The sequence below is a fragment of the Protopterus annectens genome, chromosome 5.part1, assembly GCF_019279795.1.
Source record: "Protopterus annectens isolate FY-2018-M chromosome 5.part1, PAN1.0, whole genome shotgun sequence".
NCBI classification, from domain to species: Eukaryota; Metazoa; Chordata; order Ceratodontiformes; family Protopteridae; genus Protopterus; species Protopterus annectens.
The window spans coordinates 297,917,788-297,939,907 of record NC_056736.1 but is presented as its reverse complement, the minus strand read 5'-3'; the positions used below and the strand labels follow the sequence as shown (position 1 = coordinate 297,939,907).

The 22,120-nt window shown below is 36.5% G+C and overlaps 2 protein-coding genes and 1 pseudogene across 3 annotated transcripts in view; all 3 read right to left on the bottom strand.

The window, feature by feature from the left end:
- The window catches only part of LOC122803389 (2-oxoglutarate receptor 1-like), a 714,924-nt gene that overhangs the window by 14,072 nt on the left and 678,732 nt on the right, over nt 1–22,120 (bottom strand). Inside the window, exons 1-2 of one of the 2 annotated variants that reach the window (XM_044072985.1) lie at nt 19,899–20,013; nt 19,499–19,595 (exon numbers count right to left, since the gene is read on the bottom strand). The gene's annotated coding sequence lies outside the window, so the exon portion shown is untranslated. Of the gene's footprint in view, nt 1–19,498; nt 19,596–19,898; nt 20,014–22,120 lie in introns of those variants that run through there. The other variant, XM_044072984.1, reaches the window with a different exon arrangement.
- On the bottom strand, nt 2,077–2,962 carry LOC122803153 (annotated as a pseudogene).
- LOC122803390 (2-oxoglutarate receptor 1-like) lies at nt 18,261–19,488 on the bottom strand. The gene has a single exon (XM_044072986.1). The coding sequence runs from the start codon at nt 19,455–19,457 to the stop codon at nt 18,573–18,575; it is 885 nt and encodes a 294-aa protein (XP_043928921.1). The 5' UTR covers nt 19,458–19,488; the 3' UTR covers nt 18,261–18,572.

Genomic DNA, 22,120 nt, shown 5'->3' with positions numbered 1-22,120 from the left:
GACTGTTTTATTCTACATCAAGATTTTAACTTGACATGAAGATTTTAACTTTTTCTATAATAAAAGGATTTTAACTGCCATTAAAGCTAGAAGCTCCTATTTGAACTGTTAGACTGGTCACAGTTTCACAGCAGCTACTACATCTTCAGTGTGGATACTTTGTATATCAGACTTAAAAGACTGGACACCTTGGAACCATCATTTCACTATAGTATAACTGCATGCACAGAGTGAATTTCTTGTAAGTGCATTTAATTGAAGTACTGGAAATTTATGCAAGTTTTTTGTTATATATGTTGCACTTTTATAAGTTTTATATCATTTAACCACACTGCCTATTCTCCAAGAGAACTTTACTTCATTGGCCATTGTTGTACAGCGCTTCATTTTGAATACTGTTTCTACTTATGTAACCTAAGTACACAATAACAAATTATTGGGGAAAGAAAAAAATAAAAAACAATACACAAATCGTTGAACAGAGAAACAACTTTATATAGCAACACAAAGCTTTCGGATAAAAACCCTTCTTCAGTGCCTAGCATAAAACCATTAGTCAAGCAACGTCATATGACAGCAGCCATAGTCATATGACCAACAAAGTCTAAAACAAAGAATTTTTTAAACTATAATAAAAATATAATGAAAATATATATACATAGATATGTGCATGTATATAATTCACACATAAAATTAGCACATCTAATTATAATTTAATACGTTGTATCTTCGCTAAAATTGGTTTCAGGCTAACAGTAAAATTCAGACCTGGAGAACGGTCTGCTATGAGCCTAAGTATCTACTCATACTCCTTAATCTCCAAACATATCTATGTTGGGTTTTTATCCAAAAGCTTTGTGTTGCTATATAAAGTTGTTTCTCTGTTCAATGATTTGTGTATTGTTTTTCATTCTTGGATTCCAGAGTTTGGTGGTGTGAAAGAAAAATATATCTATGTGAAACCTGTTTGCACAAATTTTATCTCACTGTAGATTCAATTTATATACAAAAACAAGGGAGTTGTTAAGTCTAATGAGCTTTTCCCAGGCTGTGTTTGAAAATGGTCATTTGGAATTAGTGTTCTACCACAGATAATAAATGAAAATAAATAAATGAATCCATTATCTCTCTGAGACATTTATGTTTGAGGATGCATAAATATCCTTTGTTGTGTCACAGTGCATGGTTTTCCATTTCACTTCTAAACTGAAGGGCCCTCTTTGGGAAATATGCACATCCTCCCTGTATCCAGGAGGATATTTGTTGGGCAATCTGTTTTTCGTCTCAATCAAAATATGTGCTGTAGCTGAAAAATAGATCTTATAAGTTGCTTGTAGGTGTACATATTGTGTGAGAATAATTGAGTGCATGACCCTGTTTAGATTTAGTTCCTTGTCTTGTACCCAGTGAGTGTTAGGATTGACTCCAGTCACCCCAAAAATCACTCACTGAATTAAATAAGTCATGGCAGAATGAATGAAAGAATGAATAGTTTCTGCTTCTTTGGACAAGTAAAACTTCACTTGTAACAAATATAATAGCTGTTAGTGGCAGACTCCATTGAAAGCTAATATGTTTCATAGAATCCAACTTTCCATGTATACTAGTGTGTTTCATAGAATCCTTCTTCAAATAAAGCTTATACAGTAATGAGCTTTTCACAGCTCTGTATGTGACCATGGAATTCATAAGCATATACAGCAAGATTACATGATTTCCCTAGTCCAAAGACTTAATTTTTAATTCCTCAGCTAACGTTAGGGATCCATTAGTTTGTAGACTATTCCATACTAAACATTACTATACTTAGGTGAGATGCAGTAAATATTGATTTTAAATTAAATACAGTACAGAAACCTTTTACCTTACAGATTGTATAAGAATTATTACTAGTGTTAGTCTATGTCATTTGCAAAATACAGAAGTAGTTCATAGCATAAGTATTTGGATATGTCCCATTAGCAGCAATGTCCACAGATACTATTTACAAAATTCAGTCGGAAATAATACACTTTTCACTAAAGTGTTTTCTTACACATGACTGATTAGTCTTATATTAAAATTAAAATGTAGCCTTCAACTTTCCTGGATGTTACTCTTCAAAAGAGAAATAAGCGCTTGCTGAAAATTGTCACCACCTAAAACATACAGGATTAAGTTGAAAAATTTATTCAGACCAGCAATGGGTCTTGAAGCAATGTAGGCAATATTAATGGGGGATGAATATGGCCAATCAGGTGGCTGCAGGTGGCTTTCAATACGAAGTGCTCTTAGAATGTGAAATGGAAGAAAGCACAAAAGGAAAACTATTAAAATAACAGTAGCAACATGGCATGATTTTTTTCTTCTGCGAAGACTGTGCATGAAAGCCTTTCCTTAAGGTATAAATGATTCTTGTGTAGCAGAAGCACACAATCACTGATGGTATGAAAAATCCCAGAATGCTTAGGCTCCAGCTATATGCTCGTATTGTACATATGTCTACAGAACTGGCAAGGTCAAGGCAGAGAATCGTGCCATTATTAGTATCTGTTACTGAAAGCATAGTTACAATGGGCAAGATTTCTGCAAATGTAATTATCCACACAACAAAGCAGGCAGTGATGACCCACTGTCTTTTCTGAATTACATGAGCTTTCAGTGGATGGACAACAACAACATATCGGAATATACTGAAGAATGTCAGGAAGAGGATACTCCCATATAGGTTAAAGTGGAACCCAAACCAAACAAATCTGCACATAAAATCTCTTATTAGCCAATTCTGACTGATGTAGTAACCAACCAGGAAAGGAAGGGTTAAGACATACAGATTATCTGTAACTGCCAGATTTAACAATATAATTGTGCTGCTTTTCCATGGTTTCATCTTCAGGACATACACAGAAATGGCAGTGATATTCCCAAACAGTCCAAAGATAGTTATTATACAGTACATCAGTGGAAGATAGTATTGATTCATGATTATTACAGCAATGTCTGTAGAATGTTTGTTTGTCTTACTAGAATTTGGAGTTTCTGTTCACACAGTGATCACGCAGCTATTGTTATGTTGTACATTACTAGTCATCTTTAAGGTTTTGTTTACGAGTAGTTAATCATAAAACAAAATCCATTTTTTTAAATAAAACTCCTGAATGAGTTACACTTATTTTTCTTTCAAAACACAGTCATTTGCTTCTAAATAAATTTAATAACAGGCTAAGTTTTTCAGATCATTAATTTCAGAGCAGCCAGAACTCACTGCGTTGTGTTAATCCCAGCTAATCCTTTTTGTGACTTCTGAAAATCTGTGATAAGAAACTTGGGCAGACCTTATGAAAATAGAAAATACACATCCTGAAAGATAACTTTGTGTTTAATTTATAGAAATCTTATATAAAAAAATGGATTGATTACCAGAAAGTGTGTCTGAATTGTTGAAGTCATTGCAAGCAAACCACGTATAGTGGTCTGCAAACCTGTTATAAGTTCCTCTCAAGAATGTTCTTTCATTATAAATTAAAATGTGACAAAGCTCTAGGAATAAAAATGTATGAGGTTATGTTAAACAGATTTTCGACTAGCAAGAAAGAAGCCAAAGAAAAGAGCTACATCAAATGTAAGTTACCCAACATGTCATGAAAAATACTGCTCTGCTTAAAATGCGATTGTGAGGACATCTGCAGCTCTAAATGAAAGAAACAGGGTGCAGATTTGGAGAGATCTGACGTCATGAGTTAAAATAAACTTTGTTAGTCACACTAATGACCCCATTCCATAGCAAAATACTGAAGACCTTCCTGGGCTACCTAATAGTAAATATTTGGTACTTACATATTATCGCAACCAGATCTTGTAACCTGGGGTTCTTCTTGATGCGATCACGAAACGACTTTGTACTACACTGAAATGGGGTGTGTGAAGTCCAAATCACATTTTGGATCACCTGGGTTCTGAAGTAGGAAGTGGAGGAATGGGCGAAATCATCATCCTTGGCACCATCCTTTACCGGCGTAACTTCCACCAAAATAACATGAGCAGGGCACACTACATTACATAAGATTCCTACATGTCATTCTGAAAGTGCCAAAACAGTAGTTGACACCACGCACCTCTTTTCATTTCATAAGTCATTTCATGATCACATTAGCATTTATAGCATGTTACCAAATGTGGTTGTGATATCACACAAACAAAGATGAGCAGACATAAAGGCAAACTGAACTCTGCCCTATGCACTCCAGTCTCTGTGAATGACAAGCCACCGTCAACACACATAATCCATTCAGCGATACTCATAAACTGCTAAACTGAAGACACGCACACAAATATGAGGCCAACATTTTCCAGTAACGGTGGCAGATGCACATTTCATATTATCGCAACCATGAACTGAAAATATGCAAACTAGAACATTGCATCTCTTTTACTGAACAATGCTGCATTGGTAATGCTAACCCATTTAATTACATTACTTACTGATCATGCTTAGTATCATGAACATGTACGGCTGAAGATCAATTACACAGTAAAGACTGATGGAGAAGATCATGACAGTATGTCGTCTATGTGTGCAACCATTACTGTAGCTTTCCTGCCTTGACAAACAGAAACAAAAACTGATGTGACATTACAAGAAAGATAAGTTACTGAATGGAATCTGATAAAGACATCCAAAAAGGTTTGAGTACCCGTGAAAGCACAAAAAAACTGAATTAAGTATCCCAAGTAGGACAACATACAACCATAGGAAAGTGAGTCTTTGTGAACCAACCTATTGATCTCAAAGCCTGAATCAAATATTTATTGTTGCACTTACTTTGGTGGGTCTGTGTTAGCAGCACTAGAACCATGATCCCTCTTACATTATGTGGACTACTCAGAAGGTAACATAAGACCTAAGAAAAAGTCGAGCTGCCCTGGGCATTCTGATTGTCATGATGTAAAAGCAATATTAATAAAATCAACAAATTATATGAAACACTTTTATATACATCAATGGACACCCAAAGTAAGCAATCAGGTAGAATGGTATATACTTATGCTGTTGCTAAGACAGAGAACTAACTCGTTATGGTGTTTAATCTTGCCTCGGCTCCTGTATATTCCAGCAGATATGGCAGTGTTGTTTCTTAGGTGCTTGTATCCTTGTGCACACCTGCCTGCTACAGCTTCTAGTTGTTGTGTCTTTCGGCTTTTCCCAGTTAGGGGTCGCCACAATGAACTCCGGTCCGCTAATGATTGTCAGTAGATTTTTACATGCCAAGTTGCCGACCGTGGCACACAACCTTCAACGAAGGTACGCCCATTCATGCATGTCTCCACACAGAAGAAGCTCTAGCTGAGAATTGAACAAGACAACGTCTTACTGTGAGGCAACAACGCTAACGCAACACCACCACTGCAGTACCCTGCTACAGCTTCTAGTGCATAAGCAAAAACATAGGTCTGCCACAGTGCTGGACCCACTCATCCTAGTGGTTCCTGGCTTTAATAGGTACAGATCATGCTTGTCTAGTTTTCCTATTACATCAGTGAAAACGTGCTGCTAGAATTCTTCTAAGTAAATCTTTCTTACATTAATAAAGGTGTATTGCTGTTTGGGTTATACTATAAATATCTACTTTCTTGCACTTGAACAGTGTTTCTGGAATTTCCCTAACCCCCACTATATATCCTATCTGAATGTATTTTTTTGGCATTTCAGTATATTTTGTTTTACTCTGCAATGCTTGTCAGCATACTGTGTGCCCAATTAAACAGAAGTTTAAACAAGTTATGTGCCTGTAGCTTCTGTAGTTGCTTCAGTTGCTAAATTTTCATTTAAACTTTAAAAAGTCTTAGCTGTCTCTGTTCCACAGCTGCTCCACCCACAGAGCATTAATATGATACCTATTCTCCTCCCACTTTCTACTTCCACAGCCCCTTAAAGAATCAAGATACCCCTATTGTATAGTAATATAGCAACAACATGTAATCAAATACAGCCTCCTTCAAAGCATCTCTTTAACAGCATCATCCTATAGCTTATTATCAATCTTTGCACCCCGTCTCTTACTCACCCCACCTTCACATACCATATAATTATAATAATGTCTAACTTCCACGAAACCTTAGCACTCACTTCATTAGTGCAATGCATCCTACTAATTTACTTCAACAACATGTCAAAATACACCCTCCATCCCTAGCCATATACAAGCCATACTAATACTATCATCTACCCCACCAAACATTTCTCCTTCACTACAGAGCCATCTGACTACCATAAACCCATTAATATTACATCCCCATTGTTCCAGGACAAATACTCTCAAACACTGCATGTAAGCAACACCCTCAACAACAGTTCTCCTGTGCTACACACACAACCCAAACTTCCTATTATCTATCACAGCGAAGACAAAAAATAAATAAATAATCACACCCTCACACTTCACACTTTCCTCAGATTCAACATCTGTCTTGCACCTTTATTAAACATCCTCATGTTTGACATATACTTGCAGGCATCTTGTTTGTCATTTATTTCGTAGACATCCAAACCAATATTCCAGAAGTGTGGTTGACCAAGATTGTTGATGAATGCAAAATGGTTCCTAGTTCATCAGATTATATAAAATAGTTCCAGCAAGGGCTGAAATATTGCTATGCATTGTGTATCAAAATAATCTCAAAATGAATTTAAAAAGTGCAGCATAGTAGCATTTGGCAGAAAGGTTGTTCCCACTGCATATGTTATAACTGGTCCCCTCTTCAGACAGATACAGTCATAACAGACCTGGGTACTTATGTAAATAATTTTCTCTCATTTGATTATCATGGACCCACCACAATCAGGAAATTCTTCTATCTGCACCAGCTAATTTCCAAGGGAATATCTTCAAGATCCGTAGAAGTCATTCTACCATGGTACTCTTCCCTTATCAGATACATCATTGAATACGATGCCCACTTTGGTATGTACAAATCCAATCATAGCTTTCGACTGGAAAGGCTCCAAAGATTTCTAACCAAGAAAATGAAAGATCTTAAATCCGTCAACTACCCCAATCAATTGACATGACTGCTTATACTCAGTAGCCTGTCTGTTGCTCTGAGTTGATCTATGTCACACTTTCTGAGCCACGAAAGACCCAGTCCTATTTGACATCCTATTTCTCTGCAAAACCAGTTGCTCTACAAACACACACACTAGGGACCTACAGCTACATGAGCAAATAAACAATACTTGCTCAAGAACTTGTTTCTTAACTCAACTTATTTCTAGCCAATGGAATAATTACCACTACAGGTCAAACAAAATAATAATTTAGCTACTTTTAAGGGTACTCTTGACGACTGGCTGAGTAGACACACATTTACACCAAGGTTATAATCCTGCAAAATGTTGGTGATGAGCACTATTAACTGCTTGAAAAGGCAAGAACTTTTAAATTTGTCTGCTTAAAGATGTATACAGTTAGGCATTGTATGGTCCTCATGATTGCTTTGCTAGCATGTTCCTGTGCTCCTATTATACTGAAAACTGCCACTAACAATGCTAATACCATGCTCAGCAAATTAGAACATATATATATATATATATATATATATATATATATATATATATATATATATATATATACATATAAACTTTCCTTATAACACGAGCTTCAGACATCCTCACTATCACAGAATCCTGAATCCTGAGCTGAGCAGTGTAAGCCTAACCTTAAAGTCTACTGCCTAGGCCACACATGCCTGTTCAATACAGGCCTGGAACAAGGCAGGAGCTAGTACCCTACCACTGCTAAAACCCTAAATCCTCTCTTCACACTCAAAACTCTTTACTAGGCAGTCAGTACCTCTGACAGCTTTCCATTAACCTTGGTAGAAAAAAGAGCCCCACACATAACTATTACTGAAATCTACCAGCACCTCCAACTTACCTTAATAAATTCTCAGCCAATCTGCAAGATAAAATGAACCGTACCACCCCTAAGTCCATCCTTCTCAATGTGGGACATTTTAATTTCAACCTTCTGAGAACCGCAAACATAAATGTATAAGATACCTTCAACCTCAACTAACTAGTCAAGGAGCCAACCAGCCAGAACTTTAAAATATGTGACCACTCTTTCCTTGCTATAGTCCTAACAAATAACACCAACTTTATCTCTAACCAATCCATCCTATCTCTCAGGATCAGTGACCATTGCACAATCACTTTTACACTAACTTGCACTAAAAAGAATAAACCCCCTCTGTTACTTATTGTCTTTCATTCTATACCCCACAACAAAATGAATAACCTTAGGAATGAACAAAGTAAATAGTCTCCATACCTTGTCAAACAAGGCCTCATTGCTCTTGCCATCTCACTCACCAACTATCTACTTGACCTTCAAAATAAACAAGTTCATAAAATCTCCAAGCTTTATGCTGCTGCATAATCAGTGGAATCATAACCAAAGAACATAAACTCCTATATAAAGTAATAAACAAGCTTGGTAACTTTAAAAACATCTCTCTGCCTAAGAACAGGCTCCATTTCACATAGGTAACATACAGTCACAAACTACACTCTACTTTAACCAGAAACAATCTGAGGCATAGTTAACAAAATAACAAGATGAGGCCCCTGTGATAGCATTGCATAAAGGGACCATTGCATATGATTCCAAATTATAATCTCCCCAAAATTTTCCTGAACAATTCTCCTCTCTTCCTGCTAATATGACCACCATCCCTAGTTCATGGTTTACTTCCTACCTGAGCAATAGGCAACAAGCAGTGTGCTGGGAAAATAATCTATCATCCCACCTGCCAGTCACACTGGGAATTCCCCAAGGCTCCATTATAGGTCCTCTCTTATTTTCAATTTTTATTAATGATCTCTACCTGGCTATTCCCACTGCAACTTGTATACAATATGCAGATGACTCTACATTAATCTGCACAGCTAAATCTGCTTCTGAACTGCAATGCCTAACCCAGAAAGTACTTAGTATAGCTGAGACATGGTACTTAAAGTGCTGCCTTCTACTGAATCCCAAAAAACAAAGCTCCTACTATTTACTCCTACTTGTAGGTCCACACCAATAGATATCTCAGTCATTTCTAACAATGGTACCTTCATTTACCCAGACTCTACCACCAAACTCCTTGGTATTACAATAGACAACAACCTTAACTTCGACACCCTCATTAACAATACTATAAAATCAGTTAACAGATAAATGAGCTCCCTGTACAGAGTCAAACCCTTCCTTACTCCAATAGCAAGAACTACCATTGCCCACTCCCATCTAATCTCTACTCTACTCTATGCCTCACCAATATACACTAACCTATCCAAAAAGAATCTTCTCAAACTTGCTACCTCTTATCATAATATTGCCAGATTTGCCACTGGTAAACCCTTCAGAACCCATCACTGTCAGAATCTTAAGCAACTTGGATGGCTTAAACTTCAAAACCAGCTTCAACTCAACCAACTTACAATTGCCCATAAGGTCCTTTACCAGCCAAACAATACTCCAATACGCAGACCTCATAACCCCCTACAAAAATCTTAATGCCTTGCTTTCTTCAAATAAACTACTAGTTAACATCAACAAGTCTCACAACATGGCTGGGGACTCTCTATTCTCAAATACAACTGGGAAAAACTGGAACCGTCTACCTATTGAACTTACTTCCCTTCCTTCCTTACCACTCTTCAGACAAAAACTTAAAACCTTCCTCAAAACACACTGGCTGTGCCCTTGTACCAACCCTGACTAACCTATCATTAATGCTACTAATATATTTTCTAGCTGTTCTCTCTCCACTAATTTAATCTAGTAATTTTTTTAGCCACTAGCATATTCATATTATCTTGCACTAAATTTTGTATATAGTTTTTATGTTATTTACTGTTAAAGGTATATAATATCTTCAATATCTACTTATTGTTTTTATTCTTATGTAACAATGCCTTATTGGCTGTTTGTATCTGTCTTGGAGCTTTTCTCCCTGGGCCTTCACTGAAAATGGACATATATTCAGCTGGACTAGCCCGGTCAACAAATGTAAAATAAATAAATATTCCCGATTGCAGACTCGCTCATCCCTCCATTTTATTTAGAAAAAAACATGATTAAAGGGATGGCTTTCCTTTTCAGCAAAATCCTAACTGATGCAGCCACTGGACTAGATGAATTTCATTTCTAGTTTATTTCCTTCTGCCTGGATTTCATCATCCAGCTGTTCTAACCACCTATTTAATATTTGCTTAACAAATAGTTACATGATGCCCCAATTGAAAGCAACCATATTCAAGCCCATTCCTAAGGCCTCCAAGCCTTCCAAACCAGTGTTTTCTGCTCAATCTCCATTCTTCCCATTATTTGCCAATTATTTGAAAAGCATATCTACATCAAGATCATTGATTTTCTACAGGCCCACAGAATAATTTCTCCTCTACCACAAAGATTCTGTTCAAGTAAAGGTACTAAAAATGTTCTCTACACCTTTACCAATGACATGCTTACAGATATCCTTTCTGAAGTTTCAGTCTAAACTAAAAGTCTATTTATGTGACAATAATCTAAGTACAGCCACAATAAAACAATCACATACTCCGACCCGCACATCATAAGAGTTATAGCTCAACTCTCCCTCCATCCATTCCTATACAACCTCTTCCCCTCACCACACCTCCTAAGTGCCTAGATTTTCACACAATGGCTGATTTTTGCTTCATATTTTTGGTCTGTTCCTCATAAAATTTGTGTTTTTATGGCAAATCAGTGATGATTGCAATCACTTAAATCATGACATACATTTGAATTTTTGACTTTATATCCTTCATAATATGCAAGTTCATATACATCCTAGTATTCTAGCAACTTTTTAAATTTATAGGAGTGATACTGAATATCTATCCTTATTTGTTGTCCCTTTGTCCCTCCATTATGCTCGTCTTTGTCCCGATTTTTTGTGCTTAGAGGTTGAGAGGTATGCCCCTGACTCTTACCCACTCACCCTTCCATTATCCCTGTATCATCTCTCATTTCTTTCCTCCAGCCGTCCTCAGTCGTGTTTCCTCCCACTTTTCCTCTTCCATTCTCCTGCACCTGTATACACTGTGCATAGTATTCCAAGGGCTAATCACCCCTCATACAATATTCATTATTGTGCATTATCTAAAATGTTAGCTCTAACAGACTTGTATTATGTTATCTTAAAGTCACAGAATGTGTTTTAAAAATGTTTTCATGATACTGCTACTATGAGGTCTTTGTATTGTCATGGACTGTGCTGTCATTCCAGTGCCCCTGTGCTAAGCCTGAAAATGTTCCAAAGGGATTAGGCCACAAAAGGTGTGTGTGCATGTGTGTGTGTGTGTGTGTGTGTGTGTGTGTGTGTGTGTGTGTGTGTGTGTGTGTGTGTGTGTGTGTGGAAATGTATGACCATGGATCTGCATTTGTTGTTCATGCATGTGTCTGTGGGTCTGCACCTGTCTATCTACATCTACATGTCTATCTGAGAATAAGTGTTGGTTGCTATTTGTGTTTTGCTTAATACTCTCAAAGTTAGTTGAAATTACCAAGCATGGTTTGAAGGCTGTAGCAGTTAGTTGTTATACATTTTATGTCCGCAATTCAGCCAGTCATGTATGGAAATATCACAAGATGTTAAAAAACTGCTTCCCATCCAGGCTTTTACTTACAAAATATACTTTGTCGCACCAGAAGGAGTTCGCAGAGCTCCAGCATGTCAAGTTTTTGCCGTAAATATCCATATATTGTGTGAAGCTAATTATGTAGCTTAGTGTAGATGTTGATGTGTTGCTTTGCTAGCAAAATAAGATCAGAGCAGTCATGATCACCAATTTCACATCAGATACATTGTTCCTGTTGTTTTGGTAATACTTACCAGAAAAATAACATTTATTTATTGCTAAGAATGTAGAAGAATTCAGTTTTCTAAAAATGACTCTGCAAAGTCTTTAAAATGCATGCCATGCAAAATTTATAATGGACCACATCAACCCTCAGGTGTGATGCACACTTTCCACTGCCGCTGCTGATGGTAATGCAGAGGAATGTCTGTTCCAAAAAAATCCGCTAATTATTTGCTGTCTGTTTGCAGTTCAAGGCTATTTTCTGTCCTGCCTGACTTGATTCTCAGGTACCAAGATACTACACCTTGGTTATCAGTCTAATTTGTCATGTAGTCTGGTTTTAAATGGTCAGACTATAGAGGTGCTCTCTCCAGACTTGTAAACATTTTAATGTTAAATAGTTGATAATTATGAGGTTAAAAAGTTATGTTCTTTCCACTTTGGACTGATCACATGACTGGGTTTCCATTTAAAATACATAATTACTCAATATTTTTGAGTTTCTTTCTGCAGCTTTTGATTGATAAAATGTGACCTTAGAGTGAAATGTATTTCTTTTCAGAGAGCACTTTTAAGTAGAGCAAATCTTAAAGACAAATGCACCATATACTTTTGGTTGTAGCCAAGTATTATGCAAATTTCATAGGCTGTGCAACCTGGCATTTTTCTGGTCCTTACATTCTGAGGCATGTTAAAAATAAGTTAAAGATGAATTTACCTAGGAAAAGAATATGATGACAAAGGGAAAAATAAGTAAAAAGTGGGAGAGAAAAGAAAGAGGAGGAGGAGGAGGAAAGAAATTTAGTGGAAATAAGGAGTACATTTAATATTAAGTCAGAGTCCCTGTTGGGGAGAGATGAAACTAAGTACATGTTTGGAAAAATTATATTAGTTGACCAGATAAGCACACTAAGAAACTGTATAATTTGTGGGGTAGTGTAGAAAGTATAGACAGCGGGAAGTTGTAGATAAGAGGAATTTAAATTTATTTAAAATAAATCTGATAGTGTACTTATTAGAAATTAAGCCTGAGGTGATGGGTACTGCCAAATATAGATTACAAGATATTTGTAGGGTTAATAGAAGAATGATTTGTGAAAAAAGAGACTTTGTAAATGATATATGTGAACCCGGCAAAATAAGGATTCATGGGGTATTGTAATGTGGTTGAAGATGATTTCTAAAATGAAGACATTATATAGAGAAATGTTTGTGAGTATTGATCTTGTAAATCATAGGATAACATGACAGCAATCATCATCATTATCAACTCCCCTTTTTACCTCATATCCTATATGAGATCAGGGTGTTGTGTCAACTGTAGCAATTTTACTCAATGCAATGCCCGCTTCCAACAGTCTTTGACAGTCATGCATGATAGTTGCAGGTTTTCTCTCATCCAACCCATCCATCTCTTTGGTGGGTGAGCTCCTTTCCTCTTCCTTTCTTCCTGTGTATCTCAAAACATTTCGACTATACTGCCATCAACGTTCCTCTACATGTATCGGCACCATACCAATCTGCTCTCTTTGATGTCCTCTGAAACTGGACCTACTTTAGCTTCTTCTAATACATCAATCCGTCATCTGTTGCGCAGTATGCATCCCACCACCTGCTACAAACACTTCATCTCTAACACCTCAAGCTTCAACTGATCTTCCATCACTGTCTAGGGTTCTGTACTATTCACAAGTACTGTGCTGTCTGCTCCACTGTTTTGTACACCTTCCTTTCAGCTTCTTTGATATTCCCCGGTTACACTCTGTGCCAGATGGTTGTACTTTGTTTTACTTGTGTCATTGGGTCCTTGTATATACCCTGCACTAATTCTACCAACATTTCTGGGTTTTAAACCATCACAAGGCTGCCATAATCATCTGTCTTAGAATAATGCCACATGCTTTCTCCAAGTATAAGAATGCCCATTTGGTGTCTTTCCCCATCTATAGCTTCTTCTTCTTTACTACCTGTCTCACTACAAATATTGGATCATTTGTGTTGTACCCTCATCTGAATCCAAACTGTTCCTCTTCCATCTAACTTTCACCTACTCTGTGCATTAATTTATCAACCTCTCCAGCACTTTTATGCAGTTTGGCAGAAGTTTGATACATCTGTACTGCCCACACTTGTCATTGTCTCCTTTGTTATTCTTGTACACTAACACCAGAATGTCTGTTCACCAGTCATCGGTGAAATGTCTTTCCCTCTTTACTGTTATGAATACCCTCAATAGCCATTTCATCTCTAAGTCACCCAACATTTTAATCATATCTGCAGTGACCTCATCTGAGTCTGCTGCTTTCTCTGACTTCTTTTTCTTTAGTATTTTTCTTGTTCTTTTAGCACGGGCTCCCTTTCTTTTTCTTCATCTTTCACATAGGCTCTGTGTGGAGCAGTGCAGCTTTCACATAGGCTCTGTGTGGAGCAGTGCAGCTTCTATGGGATGTTCATCATTCAGAATCTGACAGAAGTACTCCTCTCATATTCCTTTGATGTCTTATGAACTGATGAGCAGGTTGCTGCTGGTATCCTTTATGAACAGTACCTTTATCTTTCTGTCTTTGCCATGCAACTTGATAATGTTACTTTATGCCAACTGCTGACCCCAATACGGTAACTAAACATTAAACATCATGAAAATAAACTAACGGAAGTATATCAAAGAAATGTAAAAAATGTATGAAGTGAAAGAAAGTTCATCCATGTCCATATTCAACTGAAATTAGATCTATGGATGCGTACTACTGAATGAACTCACATGTAGGTACGTAGTTCACTGTTATCTCTTCTCTTCCTATCTTATCTATTAATTGTTCAGCCTGATCTTCCTCTAAGCTTGGCATAATTAAGTCTTCCATAATAATTTCCATTTGTGCCTTTTCTTGGTTTCCACACTCGTCTGTTTTACACAAATTTTCAAAACAATTCCAAAGTATCTTTAATACCCCTATAGGATCTCTGGTTATTTTTATTGTGATAGGCTTGTTAAGTTTTTCGACATACCTTTCTACTTTCTGTTGCCTTGGCTGTTGTGCTAAAAGCTCTTTTTTGTCCTTTGCAGTTGTTATTAAAATAGATGCTTAACAGCAACCTTTCTAAACACATGCACATTATCCAAATACTCCCTTATTTTGCCTTTTGCACTCTGTAGTTGCTCCTCTTCTTGTTCTGTCAGGTTCCTCTTTTACTGCAAAACATTAATCTTTGTAATCCCCTCTGAATAATTCATGTTACTTCTTTCCCATATTTCTCTCTTTTATTTCTACCCTATTTTCAAACATAATTTTCATTTTATTTCACTCACTAGATATCCAATGTCCATTCTTTTTTTAACATGATAATAGGAAAGCGGCGGAATATTATTTTTACTTCATTGTCCTATATCTTTATTTTAGTTTTTATCAGTCAATGAACTGAAATGTTCATTGTATATGTGTCAGATCTTTCTGATAGAAACACAGTCCTGTGAAATATAACTTCTATCCAGTCTAGCTGAATAAGTCCCATTTAATATGTGCCATCAGATCTTTTACATCCACCTTATCCATAACCAACTGAAGAAGCAGGGACAGTGGTTTGTTTATTAATTTATCCACATGATTACACATTACACCTGTAAATGGGAAACTGCTATTGCATCCACATTTAACCCTATTCTTGATAGTCTATCTTAGCTAGCTTGCATTGGCTCTGGTTTCCCTGTGCGTGATCTCCTTTCTTACTGTTCATAAGTTCATCGGTGTGTACTAGGCTAATAAACACTAAGGCCTTTTTAAGCCTAGCCATTAATCCCAAATTTCTTACAAGTTCTAGTACCCTTTATAAGTGTAAGGATGGGCTTGATAGATGAAACATTTACAAGCAGTAGCCTGGGAGATTAACCATTTGCAGGCTGCCTGTGTTTATTAGAGACAAAGATACAAAATTTCTATCATTAAGGAAGACTAATGTTAAGACAAACCCATATATGTGTCCCTAGAGTAAGTTCTTCATAGCATACTATCCATTCCACTCTTTCATAAGTGGAGGTATGCACTCTAAACATGGCTCACACAGATAATTATACTCTGTTCTACTTGGTGAGTATTAGAACATATTGCATGATATAAAATGAGCACAAATTAATGTATATTGTATATACAGCAAACCACCTCTGCTTCAGGGCTGAATTTCTCACTATACTATATATTGGCTATTATGAAAACTGTTCTGATATTCTTGACAAGAAAGAACTGCATATTCATATATGTGAAATATGTGTACATTTCTACATACATCACAAGCCTCTTAGCCACTTACTTTTATACACGATAGTTTGCAAACCTTTCAGCCTCATGAATTATTTCTCTGCCATGTAATTGCTATTAGTTGATGACAACACTTAGTACATCATGTAATAGACAACGGGACATACTAGTACATGACTGTCACTACTTATTTCTTAGGCGATGTAGTATAACATGACATCAATTTTTCCTCTTGTTCTCTCATATCAAAAATTGCCTTCTATTTCTCTGCTATGGTGTTCTAGCTCTTATCAGCCTGTTCTATAGAAAGGATTTCTCTTTATATCATTTGTACACTGTTTTTTCCCCTCTGAATATCTACTCGAGGGCAGCAAGCCTAGTACTTGCCTTTGTTCCCGACAAAGAGTTAAGCAAAATGGTTAGTGGTTTAAATTAAAGTATGCAAAGTCTTGCAAAAATATTATAGCCGAGCTGCATTTGCTTAGAAATATGCATATTACAAAATCTTTAGCAAGTTGGTACAAATACAGTTTCAGGTATAAAAACAGAAAGGTTAATTTTATATACACAAAAACATTGCAATAAGACCCTTCACTCAAATTCCATAATAACAAAGAATATGCAATGTGATGACAGATGAGCATATCTGATGTATATCCTGTTATTAAAAAAATCTCCTGTGTAAAAGTAGGGAAAACAGATGATAACAGTATTATTATATGAACTGTGAATGTAGTACAAAGGTGTGTGAAGAAGGTGAAGAAACTGAGAATGTAGAAGGAAATGTAAACATGTAGAGATAAGGGTTAACTAGCTTTAACAACAAGCAGCAGTTAAAATAGATGTTCTTATATAGCTATAACCCAATGAACTCAACTAAACACTGTCACGACTGAAGCAGTTAGTAACTTGTTCAAACATTTTTTTTAGTAGGTGAGGCAAGATGTGACACTTCAATTTTTGTAAATCATATCATTTTTCTTACAAACTAAATTATGTTTTGCTATGAAAAGATACATGTAATTATCTGTATAACCTATTGTTGGTAGCATTATATAGAATTTAGCTGTGAATGAAGACAGCATGCACATAAATATTGTTTTTTAAAGTTGCAATTGTAAATGTATTATAAATGATTTTGTTAAGTAGCAATTAGCATTTTTGCTTCAGATCTTCCATAAGAGATCAAAGATGAACTCCCTGCCCTGAAAGCATATTGGATGACACGTCATTCATAACTGCAAATAAAATTTGAGAAAATATCTTTTGTGGACTTTAAGCCCATGCTACTTAACTTTTGTAACCTAAGTCCACAGCAACAAATGATTGGTGAAAGAAAAAAATATCCATGTGAAACCTGTTTGCAAAAATTTTACCTCACTGTAGATTCAATCTATATACAAAAACAAGGGAGTTGTTAAGTCTAATGAGCTTTTCCCAGGCTGTGTTTGAAAATGGTCATTTGGAATTAGTGTTCTACCACAGATAATAAATGAAAATAAATAAATGAATCCATTATCTCTCTCAGACATTTATGTTTGAGGATGCATAAATATCCTTTGTTGTGTCACACTGCATGGTTTTCCATTTCAGTTCTTAGCTGCAGGGCTCTCTTTGGGAAATATGCACATCCTCCCTGTATCCAGGAGGATATTTGTTGGGCAGTCTGTTTTTCTTCTCTATCAAAAGATGTGCTGTAGCTGAAGAATAGATCTTAAAAGTTGCTTGTAGGTGTACATATTGTGTGAGAATAATTGAGTGCATGGCTCTGTTTAGATTTAGTTCCTTGTCTTGTACCCAGTGAGTGTTAGGATTGACTCCAGTCACCCCAAAAATCACTCAATGAATTCAATAAGTCATGACAGAATGAATGAAAGAATGAATAGTTTCTGCTTCTTTGGGCAAGTAAAACTTCACCTGTAACAAATATAATAGCTGTTAGTGGCACACTCTATTGAAAACTAGTATGTTTCATAAAATCCAACTTTCCAGGTATACTAGTGTGTTTCATATAATCCTTCTTCAAATAATCTATACATTAGTGAGTTTGTCACAGCTCTGTATGTGACCATGGAATTCATAAGCATATACAGCAAGATTACATGATTTCCCTAGTCCAAAGACTTAATTTTTAATTCCTCAGCTAACATTAGGGATCCAGTAGTTTGTAGACTATTCCATAACAAACATTACTATACTTAGGTGAGATGCAGTAAATATTGATTTTAAATTAAATACAGTACAGAAACCTTTTACCTTACAGATTGCATAAGAATTATTACTAGTGTTAGTCTATGTCATTTGCAAAATACAGAAGTAGTTCATAGCACAAGTATTTGGATATGTCCCATTAGCAGCAATGTCCACAGATACTATTTACAAAATTCAGTTGGAAATGATACACTTTTCACTAAAGTCTTTTCTTACAAATGACTGATTAGTCTTATATTAAAATTACAATGTAGCCTTCAACTTTCCTGGATGTTACGCTTCAAAAGAGAAATAAGCGCTTGCTGAAAATTGTCACCGCTTAAAACATACAGGATTAAGTTGAAAAATGTATTCAGACCAGCAATGGGTCTTGAAGCAATGTAGGCAATATTAATCGGGGATGAATATGGCCAATCAGGTGGCTGCAGGCGGCTTTCAATACGAAGTGCTCTTAGAATGTGAAATGGAAGAAAGCACAAAAGGAAAACTATTAAAATAACAGTAGCAAGACGGCGTGCTTTTTTCTTCTGCGAAGACTGTGCATGAAAGCCTTTCCTTAAGGTAAAAATGATTCTTGTGTAGCAGAAGCACACAATCACTGATGGTATGAAAAATCCCAGAATGCTTAGGCTCCAGCTATATGCTCGTAGTGTACATATGTCTACAGAACTGGCAAAGTCAAGGCAGAGAATCGTGCCATTATTAGTATCTGTTACTGAAAGTATAGTTACAATGGGCAAGATTTCTGCAAATGTAATTATCCACACAACAAAGCAGGCAGTGATGACCCACTGTCTTTTCTGAATTACATGAGCTTTCAGTGGATGGACAACAACAACATATCGGAATATACTGAAGAATGTCAGGAAGAGGATACTCCCATATAGGTTAAAGTGGAACCCAAACCGAACAAATCTGCACATAAAATCTCCTATAAGCCATTTCTGACTGATGTAGTAACCAACCAGGAAAGGAAGGGTTAAGAGATACAGAATATCTGTAACTGCCAGATTTAACAATATAATTGTGCTGCTTTTCCATGGTTGCATCTTCAGGACATACACAGAAATGGCAGTGATATTCCCAAACAGTCCAAAAATAGTTATTATACAGTACATCAGTGGAAGATAGTATTGATTCATGATTATTACAGCGATGTCTGTAGAATGTTTGTTTGTCTTACTAGAATTTGGAGTTTCTGTTCCCACAGTGATCACGTAGCTATGGTTGTGTTGTACATTACTAGTCATCTTCAAGGTTTTGTTTACGAGTCGTTAATCCTGAAAAAAAAAATGCATTTTTTTAAATAAAACTCCTGAATAAGTTACACTTATTTTTCTTTCAAAACACAGTTGTTTGCTTCTAAATAAATTAAACTAAACAGGCTAAGTTTTTCAGATCATTAATTTCAGAGCAGTCACAACTCACTGTGTTGTGTTAATCCCAGCTAATCCTTTTCGTGACTTCTGAAAATCTGTGATAAGAAACTTGGGCAGACCTTATGAAAATAGAAAATACACATCCTGAAAGATAACTTTGTGTTTAACTTATAGAAATCTTACATAAAAAAATGGCTTGATTACCAAAAAGTGTGTCTGAATTGTTGAAGTCATTGCAAGCAAAGCATGTATAGTGGTCTGCAATCCTGTTGTAAGTTCCTCTCAAGAATGTTCTTTCATTGTAAATTAAAATGTGACAAACTCTAGGAATAAAAATGTATGAGGTTATGTTAAACAGATTTTCGACTAGCAAGAAAGAAGCCAAAGAAAAGAGCTACATCAAATGTAAGTTACCTGACATGTCATGAAAAATATTGCTCTGCTTAACATGTGACAGTGAGGTCATCTGCAGCTCTAAATGAAATAAACTGGGTGCATATTTGGAGAGATCTGATGTCATGAGTTAAAATAAACTTTGTTAGTCACACTAATGACCCCGTTCCATAGCAAAATACTGAAGACCTTCCTGGGCTACCTAACAGTAAATATTTGGTACCTACGTATTATCGCAACCAGATCTTGTAACCTGGGGTTCTTCCTGATGTGATCATGAAACGACTTTGTAGTACACTGAAATGGGGTGTGTGAAGTCCAAATCATATTTTGGATCACCTGGGTTCTGAAGTAGGAAGTGGAGGAATTGGCAAAATCATCGTCATTGGCACCAACCTTTACGGCGTAACTTCCACCAAAATAACATGAGCAGGGCACACTACATTACATAAGATTCCTACATGTCCTTTTGAAAGTGCCATAACACTAGTTGACACTTCACACACCCCTTTTCATTTCAAAAGTCATTTCATGATTACATTAGCATTTACATTATGTTACCAAATGTGGTTGTGATATCACACAAACGAAGATGAGCAGACATAAAGGCAAACTGAACTCTGCCCTACGCACTCCAGTCACCGTGAATGACAAGCCAACCTCAACACACATAATCCATTCAGTGATACTCATAAACTGCTAAACTGAAGACACACATGCAAATATGAGGCCAACGTTTTCCAGTAAAGGTGACAGATGCACACTTCATATTATCGCAACCATGAACTGAGAATATGCAGACTAGAACATTGCATCTCTTTTACTGAACAATGCTGCATTGGTAATGCTAACCCATTTAATTACATTACTTACTGATCATGCTTAGTATCATGAACACGTACGGCTGAAGATCAATTACGCGGTAAAGACAGATGGAGAAGATCATGACAGTATGTCGTCTATGTGTGCAACCATTACTGTAGCTTTCCTGCCTTGACAAACAGAAATAAAAACTGATGTGACATTACAAGAAAGATAAGTTACTGACTGGAATCTGATAAAGACATCCAAAAAGGTTTGAGTACCCGTGAAAGCAAAAAAAAACTGAATTAAGTATCCCAAGTAGGACAACATACAACCATAGGAAAGTGAGTTTTTGTGACCCAACCTATTGCTCTCAAAGCCTGAATCAAATATTTTATTGTTGCACTTACTTTGGTGGGTCTGTGTTAGCAGCACTGGAACCGTGATCCCTCTTACATTATGTGGACTACTCAGAAGGTAACATAAGGCTTAAGAAAAAGTCAAGCTGCCCTGGGCATTCTGATTGTCATGGTGTAAAAGCAATATTAATAAAATCAACAAAATTATATGAAACACTTTTATATACATCAATGGACACCCAAAGTAAGCAATCAGGTAGAATGCTATATACTTATGCTGTTGCTAAGACAGAGAACTAACTCGTTATGGTGTTTAATCTTGCCTTGGCTCCTGTATATTCCAGCAGATATGGCAGTGTTGTTTCTTAGGTGCTTGTATCCTTGTGCACACCTGCCTGCTACAGCTTCTAGTTGTTGTGTCTTTCGGCTTTTCCCAGTTAGGGGTCGCCACAGTGAACTCCGGTCCGCTAATGATTGTCAGTAGATTTTTACATGCCATGTGGCCGGCCCTGACGCACAACCTTCAACGAAGGTACGCCCATTCACGCATGTCTCCACACAGAAGACAGTCTAGCTGAGAATCGAACAAGACAACGTCTTACTGTGAGGCAACAACGCTACTGCAGCACCACCACCGCAGTACCCTGCTACAGCTTCTAGTGCATAAGCAAAAACATACATCTGCTACAATGCTGGACCCACTCATCCTAGTGGTTCCTGGCTTTAATAGGTACAGATCATGCTTGTCTGGTTTTCCTACTACATCAGTGAAACCTTGCTGCTAGAATTCTTCTAAGTAAATCTTTCTTACATTAATAAAGGTGTACTGCTGTTTGGGTTACAGTATAAATATCTACTTTCTTGCACTTG

What these genes read in the sequence shown, in the direction of transcription:
- LOC122803390 (XM_044072986.1), bottom strand. Translation starts at nt 19,457, where the DNA reads ATGAATCAATACTATCTTCCACTGATGTACTGTATAATAACTATTTTT.